Source organism: Dendropsophus ebraccatus, unplaced genomic scaffold, assembly GCF_027789765.1.
Source record: "Dendropsophus ebraccatus isolate aDenEbr1 unplaced genomic scaffold, aDenEbr1.pat pat_scaffold_653_ctg1, whole genome shotgun sequence".
Lineage (NCBI taxonomy): Eukaryota > Metazoa > Chordata > Amphibia > Anura > Hylidae > Dendropsophus > Dendropsophus ebraccatus.
Window position 1 is genome coordinate 58439 of NW_027210252.1, and position 10455 is coordinate 68893.

The 10455-nt window shown below is 52.0% G+C and overlaps 1 protein-coding gene across 1 annotated transcript in view; it reads right to left on the minus strand.

Moving 5' to 3' along the window:
- The window catches only part of LOC138778156 (phosphofurin acidic cluster sorting protein 2-like), a gene marked incomplete at both ends in the record, with an annotated part of 65898 nt that extends 55883 nt beyond the window's left edge, over positions 1-10015 (minus strand). The window contains one exon of the mRNA XM_069956422.1: positions 9932-10015. Within this exon, the coding sequence (XP_069812523.1) occupies positions 9932-10015 (84 nt within the window). The remainder of the gene's footprint in view (positions 1-9931) is intronic.
- Between the last annotated feature and the right edge of the window lie 440 nt (positions 10016-10455).

Consider the following 10455-nt stretch of genomic DNA (forward strand, 5'->3'; position numbering starts at 1 on the left):
GGTCACAGGGGGAACCACACACCTGGCCATGTCACCCCAACACTGGTCACAGGGGGAACCACACACTTAGCCATGTCACCCCAACACTGGTCACAGGGGGAACCACACACTTAGCCATGTCACCCCAACACTGGTCACAGGGGGAACCACACACCTGGCCATGTCACCCCAACACTGAACAGATGGATGTACCTGAACACATCAGAATAAAGAAAGGTCCAACATAACCAATAGATCCTAAGTCAGGTAGTAAGTGAGTCACAGAGGAGGTGCACAATCCCGATAGATCATTATCCAGAGAGTCCAACAGCTTTCAGATAGAATAATCATCAAAAAGTTATTGGGGTGCCAAGTAGGGAAAACTACAGATTAATATAGATGAACGCCATTGGACGCATTGGATCTTACACGTACACCAGCTTAGTACTCACAATAAAACTTCAACCAATAAATTCTCCAGTACTGCAAGACACCGGCTTGTGATTGGCTGAAGTGACAATAATCTGCTCATAAACCAAACCAGAGCCCCTGATTGCCCCAATGGTCCAGTAAGGTGGCCAAACAAAAAACCCACAAACCAATACCACAATGTTCCTCTCCTCACAGTGCTCGTCCTCCATCATTACTCCTCTCCTCACAGTGCTCGTCCTCCATCATTACTCCTCTCCTCACAGTGCTCGTCCTCCATCATTACTCCTCTCCTCTCAGTGCTCGTCCTCCATCATTACTCCTCTCCTCACAGTGCTCGTCCTCCATCATTACTCCTCTCTCCTCACAGTGCTCGTCCTCCATCATTACTCCTCTCTCCTCACAGTGCTCGTCCTCCATCATTACTCCTCTCCTCACAGTGCTCGTCCTCCACCATTACTCCTCTCCTCACAGTGCTCGTCCTCCATCATTACTCCTCTCCTCACAGTGCTCGTCCTCCATCATTACTCCTCTCTCCTCACAGTGCTCGTCCTCCATCATTACTCCTCTCTCCTCACAGTGCTCGTCCTCCATCATTACTCCTCTCCTCACAGTGCTCGTCCTCCATCATTACTCCTCTCTCCTCACAGTATTCGTCCTCCATCATTACTCCTCTCCTCACAGTGCTCGTCTTCCATCATTACTCCTCTCCTCACAGTGCTCGTCCTCCATCATTACTCCTCTCTCCTCACAGTGCTCGTCCTCCATCATTACTCCTCTCTCCTCACAGTGCTCGTCCTCCATCATTACTCCTCTCTCCTCACAGTGCTCGTCCTCCATCATTACTCCCTTCTTGTCCTCCATCATTACTCCTCTCCTCACAGTGCTGGTCCTCCATCATTACTCCTCTCCTCACAGTGCTCGTCCTCCATCATTACTCCTCTCTCCTCACAGTGCTCGTCCTCCATCATTACTCCTCTCTCCTCTCAGTGCTCGTCCTCCATCATTACTCCTCTCTCCTCACAGTGCTCGTCCTCCATCATTACTCCTCTCCTCACAGTGCTCGTCCTCCATCATTACTCCTCTCATCCTCACAGTGCTCGTCCTCCATCATTACTCCTCTCTCCTCACAGTGCTCCGTCCTTCCATCATTACTCCTCTCTCCTCACTCAGTGCTCGTCCTCCATCATTACTCCTCTCCTCACAGTGCTCGTCTCCATCATTACTCCTCTCTCCTCTCAGTGCTCGTCCTCCATCATTACTCCTCTCCTCACAGTGCTCGTCCTCCATCATTACTCCTCTCCTCACAGTGCGCGTCCTCCATCATTACTCCTCTCCTCCAGTGCTCGTCCTCCATCATTACTCCTCTCTCCGTCACAGTGCTCGTCCTCCTCATTACTCCTCTCCTCACAGTGGCTCGTCCTCCATCATTACTCCCTTCTCGTCCTCCATCATTACTCCTCTCCTCACAGTGCTCGTCCCTCCATCATATACTCCCCCATTCTTCGTCCTCCATCATTACTCCTCTCCTCCTCACAGTGCTCGTCTCCATCATTACTCCTCTCCTCACAGTGCTCGTCCTCCATCATTACTCCTCTCCTCACAGTGCTCGTCCTCCATCATTACTACTCCTCTCCTCACAGTGCTCGTCCTCCATCATTACTCCTCTCTCCTCACAGTGCTCGTCCTCCATCATTACTCCTCTCTCCTCACAGTGCTCGTCCTCCATCATTACTCCTCTCTCCTCACAGTGCTCGTCCTCCATCATTACTCCTCTCTCCTCACAGTGCTCGTCCTCCATCATTACTCCTCTCTCCTCACAGTGCTCGTCCTCCATCATTACTCCTCTCCTCACAGTGCTCGTCCTCCATCATTACTCCTCTCCTCACAGTGCTCGTCCTCCATCATTACTCCTCTCCTCACAGTGCTCGTCCTCCATCATTACTCCTCTCCTCTCAGTGCTCGTCCTCCATCATTACTCCTCTCTCCCCACAGTGCTCGTCCTCCATCATTACTCCTCTCCTCTCAGTGCTCGTCCTCCATCATTACTCCTCTCTCCTCACAGTATTCGTCCTCCATCATTACTCCTCTCCTCACAGTGCTCGTCCTCCATCATTACTCCTCTCTCCTCACAGTGCTCGTCCTCCATCATTACTCCTCTCCTCACAGTGCTCGTCCTCCATCATTACTCCTCTCTCCTCTCAGTGCTCGTCCTCCATCATTACTCCTCTCCTCTCAGTGCTCGTCCTCCATCATTACTCCTCTCTCCTCACAGTATTCGTCCTCCATCATTACTCCTCTCCTCACAGTGCTCGTCCTCCATCATTACTCCTCTCTCCTCACAGTGCTCGTCCTCCATCATTACTCCTCTCCTCACAGTGCTCGTCCTCCATCATTACTCCTCTCCTCACAGTGCTCGTCCTCCATCATTACTCCTCTCCTCACAGTGCTCGTCCTCCATCATTACTCCTCTCCTCACAGTGCTCGTCCTCCATCATTACTCCTCTCTCCTCACAGTGCTCGTCCTCCATCATTACTCCTCTCCTCACAGTGCTCGTCCTCCATCATTACTCCCTTCTCGTCCTCCATCATTACTCCTCTCCTCACAGTGCTCGTCCTCCATCATTACTCCCTTCTCGTCCTCCATCATTACTCCTCTCCTCACAGTGCTCGTCCTCCATCATTACTCCTCTCATCACAGTGCTCGTCCTCCATCATTACTCCTCTCCTCACAGTGCTCGTCCTCCATCATTACTCCTCTCTCCTCACAGTGCTCGTCCTCCATCATTACTCCTCTCCTCACAGTGCTCGTCCTCCATCATTACTCCTCTCCTCACAGTGCTCGTCCTCCATCATTACTCCTCTCCTCACAGTGCTCGTCCTCCATCATTACTCCTCTCCTCACAGTGCTCGTCCTCCATCATTACTCCTCTCTCCTCACAGTGCTCGTCCTCCATCATTACTCCTCTCTCCTTACAGTGCTCGTCCTCCATCATTACTCCTCTCTCCTCACAGTGCTCGTCCTCCATCATTACTCCTCTCTCCTCACAGTGCTCGTCCTCCATCATTACTCCTCTCTCCTCACAGTATTCGTCCTCCATCATTACTCCTCTCCTCACAGTGCTCGTCCTCCATCATTACTCCTCTCCTCACAGTGCTCGTCCTCCATCATTACTCCTCTCCTCACAGTGCTCGTCCTCCATCATTACTCCTCTCTCCTCACAGTGCTCGTCCTCCATCATTACTCCTCTCCTCACAGTGCTCGTCCTCCATCATTACTCCTCTCTCCTCACAGTATTCGTCCTCCATCATTACTCCTCTCCTCACAGTGCTCGTCCTCCATCATTACTCCTCTCCTCACAGTGCTCGTCCTCCATCATTACTCCTCTCCTCACAGTGCTCGTCCTCCATCATTACTCCTCTCCTCTCAGTGCTCGTCCTCCATCATTACTCCTCTCTCCCCACAGTGCTCGTCCTCCATCATTACTCCTCTCTCCTCTCAGTGCTCGTCCTCCATCATTACTCCTCTCCTCTCAGTGCTCGTCCTCCATCATTACTCCTCTCTCCTCACAGTGCTCGTCCTCCATCATTACTCCTCTCCTCACAGTGCTCGTCCTCCATCATTACTCCTCTCTCCTCACAGTGCTCGTCCTCCATCATTACTCCTCTCCTCCTCACAGTGCGCGTCCTCCATCATTACTCCTCTCTTCCTCACAGTGCTCGTCCTCTCCATCATTACTACTCCTTCTCCTCACAGTGCTCGTCCTCCCTTCATTACTCCTCTCTCCTCACAGTGCTCGTCCTCCATCAATTACTCCTCTCCCTCACACGTAGCTCGTCCTCCACTCATTACTCACTCTCCTCAACTAGTGCTCGTCCTCCATCATTACTTCCTCTCCTCACAGTGCTCGTCCTTCCATCATACTCCCTCCTCCTCTCAGTGCTTCGTCCTCCATCATTACTCCTCTCCTCTCACAGTGCTCGTCCTCCATCATTACTGCCTCCTCGTCCTCATCATTGCTCGTCCTCCTATCATTACTCTCTCCTCCAGCTCGTCCTCCATCAGTACTCCCTTCTCGTCCTCCATCATTACTCCTCCTCTCTCACAGTGCTCGTCCTCACATCATTACTCCTCTCCTACAGTGCTCGTCCTCCATCATTACTCCTCTCTCCTCACAGTGCTCGTCCTCCATCATTACTCCTCTCTCCTCACAGTGCTCGTCCTCCATCATTACTCCTCTCTCCTCTCAGTGCTCGTCCTCCATCATTACTCCTCTCCTCACAGTGCTCGTCCTCCATCATTACTCCTCTCTCCTCTCAGTGCTCGTCCTCCATCATTACTCCTCTCCTCACAGTGCTCGTCCTCCATCATTACTCCTCTCCTCACAGTGCTCGTCCTCCATCATTACTCCTCTCCTCACAGTGCTCGTCCTCCATCATTACTCCTCTCTCCTCACAGTGCTCGTCCTCCATCATTACTCCTCTCCTCACAGTGCTCGTCCTCCATCATTACTCCCTTCTCGTCCTCCATCATTACTCCTCTCCTCACAGTGCTCGTCCTCCATCATTACTCCCTTCTCGTCCTCCATCATTACTCCTCTCTCCTCACAGTGCTCGTCCTCCATCATTACTCCTCTCCTCACAGTGCTCGTCCTCCATCATTACTCCTCTCCTCACAGTGCTCGTCCTCCATCATTACTCCTCTCCTCACAGTGCTCGTCCTCCATCATTACTCCTCTCTCCTCACAGTGCTCGTCCTCCATCATACTCCTTCTCTCCTCACAGTGCTCGTCCTCCATCATTACCTCCTCTCCTCACTAGTGCTCGTCCTCCCATCATTACTCCTCTCTCCTCACAGTGCTCGTCCTCCATCATTACTCCTACTCCTCACAGTGCTCGTCCTCCATCATTACTCCTTCTCCGCACAGTGCTCGGCCTCCATCATACTCCTCTCCTCACAGTGCTCGTCCTCCATCATTACTCCTCTCCTCACAGTGCTCGTCCTCCATCATTACTCCTCTCCTCACAGTGCTCGTCCTCCATCATTACTCCTCTCTCCTCACAAGTGTCTCGGTCCTCCATCATTACTCCTCTCCTCACAGTGCTCGTCCTCCATCATTACTCTCTCTCCTCACAGTGCTCGTCCTCCATCATTACTCCTCTCCTCACAGTGCTCGTCCTCCATCATTACTCCTCTCTCCTCAACAGTGCTCGTCCTCCATCATTACTCCTCTCTCCTCACAGTGCTCGTCCTCCATCATTACTCCTCTCATCCTCACTAGTGCTCGTCCTCCATCATTACTCCTCTCTCCTCACAGTGCTCGTCCTCCATCATTACTCCTCTCTCCTCACAGTCTCGTCCTCCATCATTACTCTCTCCTCACAGTGCTCGTACTCCATCATTACTCCTCTCCTCACAGTGCTCGTCCTCCATCATTACTCCTCTCCTCACAGTGCTCGTCCTCCATCATTACTCTCTCCTCTCAGTGCTCGTCCTCCATCATTACTCCTCTCATCCCACAGTGCTCGTCATCCATCATTACTCCTCTCCTCTCAGTGCTCGTCCTCCATCATTACTCCTCTCTCCTCACAGTATTCGTCCTCCATCATTACTCCTCTCCTCACAGTGCTCGTCCTCCATCATTACTCCTCTCTCCTCACAGTGCTCGTCCTCCATCATTACTCCTCTCCTCACAGTGCTCGTCCTCCATCATTACTCCTCTCCTCACAGTGCTCGTCCTCCATCATTACTCCTCTCCTCACAGTGCTCGTCCTCCATCATTACTCCTCTCTCCTCACAGTGCTCGTCCTCCATCATTACTCCTCTCCTCACAGTGCTCGTCCTCCATCATTACTCCTCTCCTCACAGTGCTCGTCCTCCATCATTACTCCTCTCCTCACAGTGCTCGTCCTCCATCATTACTCCTCTCCTCACAGTGCTCGTCCTCCATCATTACTCCTCTCTCCTCACAGTGCTCGTCCTCCATCATTACTCCTCTCTCCTTACAGTGCTCGTCCTCCATCATTACTCCTCTCTCCTCACAGTGCTCGTCCTCCATCATTACTCCTCTCTCCTCACAGTGCTCGTCCTCCATCATTACTCCTCTCTCCTCACAGTATTCGTCCTCCATCATTACTCCTCTCCTCACAGTGCTCGTCCTCCATCATTACTCCTCTCCTCACAGTGCTCGTCCTCCATCATTACTCCTCTCCTCACAGTGCTCGTCCTCCATCATTACTCCTCTCTCCTCACAGTGCTCGTCCTCCATCATTACTCCTCTCCTCACAGTGCTCGTCCTCCATCATTACTCCTCTCTCCTCACAGTATTCGTCCTCCATCATTACTCCTCTCCTCACAGTGCTCGTCCTCCATCATTACTCCTCTCCTCACAGTGCTCGTCCTCCATCATTACTCCTCTCCTCACAGTGCTCGTCCTCCATCATTACTCCTCTCCTCTCAGTGCTCGTCCTCCATCATTACTCCTCTCTCCCCACAGTGCTCGTCCTCCATCATTACTCCTCTCTCCTCTCAGTGCTCGTCCTCCATCATTACTCCTCTCCTCTCAGTGCTCGTCCTCCATCATTACTCCTCTCTCCTCACAGTGCTCGTCCTCCATCATTACTCCTCTCCTCACAGTGCTCGTCCTCCATCATTACTCCTCTCTCCTCACAGTGCTCGTCCTCCATCATTACTCCTCTCCTCACAGTGCTCGTCCTCCATCATTACTCCTCTCCTCACAGTGCTCGTCCTCCATCATTACTCCTCTCCTCACAGTGCTCGTCCTCCATCATTACTCCTCTCTCCTCACAGTGCTCGTCCTCCATCATTACTCCTCTCTCCTCACAGTGCTCGTCCTCCATCATTACTCCTCTCTCCTCACAGTGCTCGTCCTCCATCATTACTCCTCTCCTCACAGTGCTCGTCCTCCATCATTACTCCCTTCTCGTCCTCCATCATTACTCCTCTCCTCACAGTGCTCGTCCTCCATCATTACTCCTCTCCTCACAGTGCTCGTCCTCCATCATTACTCCTCTCTCCTCACAGTGCTCGTCCTCCATCATTACTCCTCTCTCCTCACAGTGCTCGTCCTCCATCATTACTCCTCTCTCCTCACAGTGCTCGTCCTCCATCATTACTCCTCTCTCCTCACAGTGCTCGTCCTCCATCATTACTCCTCTCTCCTCACAGTGCTCGTCCTCCATCATTACTCCTCTCCTCACAGTGCTCGTCCTCCATCATTACTCCTCTCCTCACAGTGCTCGTCCTCCATCATTACTCCTCTCCTCACAGTGCTCGTCCTCCATCATTACTCCTCTCTCCTCTCAGTGCTCGTCCTCCATCATTACTCCTCTCCTCACAGTGCTCGTCCTCCATCATTACTCCTCTCTCCTCTCAGTGCTCGTCCTCCATCATTACTCCTCTCCTCACAGTGCTCGTCCTCCATCATTACTCCCTTCTCGTCCTCCATCATTACTCCTCTCTCCTCACAGTGCTCGTCCTCCATCATTACTCCCTTCTCGTCCTCCATCATTACTCCTCTCCTCACAGTGCTCGTCCTCCATCATTACTCCTCTCCTCACAGTGCTCGTCCTCCATCATTACTCCCTTCTCGTCCTCCATCATTACTCCCTTCTCGTCCTCCATCATTACTCCCTTCTCGTCCTCCATCATTACTCCTCTCCTCACAGTGCTCGTCCTCCATCATTACTCCTCTCCTCACAGTGCTGGTCCTCCATCATTACTCCTCTCTCCTCACAGTGCTCGTCCTCCATCATTACTCCTCTCCTCACAGTGCTCGTCCTCCATCATTACTCCTCTCTCCTCACAGTGCTCGTCCTCCATCATTACTCCTCTCCTCACAGTGCTCGTCCTCCATCATTACTCCCTTCTCGTCCTCCAGAACCTCAGACATATAATTACGGTTCAGGGAAGAAACAGAGCGCTGCACCTCACACCTATGGCTGATGCTAGTACCTCTCGGCTGCATAAAAAATATCAGAATTCTGTATGTGAATTGATGAAGCCATACTGCCCCATGTACCTCGTGCCGGTATCTGATACACATGGGTCCCTACACTAAGTCCACACTGTGCCGGTCAGCGACCACCACCCCCGCCAGGCGTGCACAGTCAGGGAAGGGAGGCAATGGAACGGCCCTGCAACCCCCCATGCCACAGGACCAGACCCAAAAATGCCAATCCCTTCCCTGCACGTGCACGCTTTGCGGGGTTGGCGGTTGCTGACCGACACGGTGTGGAGTTAGCGTAGGGACCCGTGTGGACCAGAGGACCTGCGCGGTGGTACACGGGGCAATATGGCTTGATCAATTCATATACAGACACTCTGGTGTTGATTTTTAATATAGGCCTAGCGGCATTAGTATCAGCCATAGATGGATGTGCAGGCCGTTCCTTTCTCTCCAGTTCGTGTTTTACAGTTCTCCCTCTCTGAACAGCTAGCACTCCTTTATGAGACCCACATGACCAAAATTAGCAGGAGATGCCTGTGCTCACATGTCTGGACCCTATGTCTTCCCCATTCTGTGAGAGCAGCAATGGTAAGTGTAATACCATATCCATACTTGTGTCGTTTGGGGGCAGCCTTCCCCGCCGGTGGTGCTGGCTGGGTATTAGTGGGGCTTTTTGGGTCTGGTCCTGTGACATTGGGGTTGCAGGGCCGTTCCATGGCCTCCCTTCCCTGCATGTGCACGCTTTGCGGGGTTGGCGGTCGCTGACCGACACGGTGTGGAGTTAGCGTAGGGACCCGTGTGAACCAGAGGACCTGCGCGGTGGTACACGGGGCAATATGGCTTGATCAATTCATATACAGACACTCTGGTGTTGATTTAATATAGGCCTAGCGGCATTAGTATCAGCCATAGATGGGATGTGCAGCCGTTCCTTTCTCTCCAGTTCGTGTGTCCATTTTCCATTGCTGGAACTCCGAGCACTGTTCCTGTGAGCGCACTCCACTCTGCTATTCTTCAGTTTGTGTGTCAGATAGAAAATTAACCTTCTGATCCAGAACTTGGTCTGCATTATATCTCCCCTGAGATTCACCATTATTTCCTTCCAGAATTTCAGACACAGAATTCCCACTTGTCCGCTGCTCCAGAGTTTCAATATTCTCAGGATTGTAGTTCAGTGAGAAGATAGAAACCGAGTTGAGGGCCCTTCATGTCCGTATCCAATACCACTCCAGTCTGTGCTGCTGTTTCTATTATTTGGAAGACATCATGGATATGGTCCTCAGAAACCCAGGGGTCTGTCAATAACTTTGAGTAGATGTCACTTGGTCCAGTCCCACAGTCCAAAGAGGAGGACCATGTAGCCTTTCTCCAGGGCCTCCCTTTGCTGACAGCAGTGCATTGTGGGGCACCCCCTGCTATGTATGGCTGAGTACCTTGTCCTGGCCCAGATGACCAGCAGCTATCACACAATGTAACATTAGGAATAAGGGAGAACTGTAAGACAGTATAAACAAATCTGCCCCACTTTACAGACATACACATCCCAGGATTACCTGGCGGCTCAGAGAGGTGCTCCGCATTATCTTTCGACCAAGCTTCTTTGGCCTCCTGATCTCATCATCTTCATCATCTACATCCTGGGCAGGAGAAACGGCGTCTTATTATCAATGCTTCCTTCCATCTATCAGACCAGGTGCCATCTATCGGGAAAATCCTGCCTGACCCAATGTGCCACATGATGGGTGTAAACTATTACCGCTGTGCAAGAGACCTAAGGCCTATTCCATGGAACCATTATCAACATGTTTAAAACAAACGACTGATACAGCAACGATCTGCTGCGGTGGGGTCCGTGGAATAGGAGCGCCGGCAGCAGACGCTGCTATATCCTATGGGCTGGCCGGACGATCTAGCGATCATCCTGTCAGCCCCCTGCAGCTCCCCCCGGCCCTCCCCGGACTCACCCGCTCACTGCTGCCGCGTGGAAAAGCGATGAGACGGCCGGCGCTGCAGGAGAAAGGTTGTACTGTGTCTCACACCCCCTCCTTACCCCCTTCACCACCTCTCTCTCTCCCCC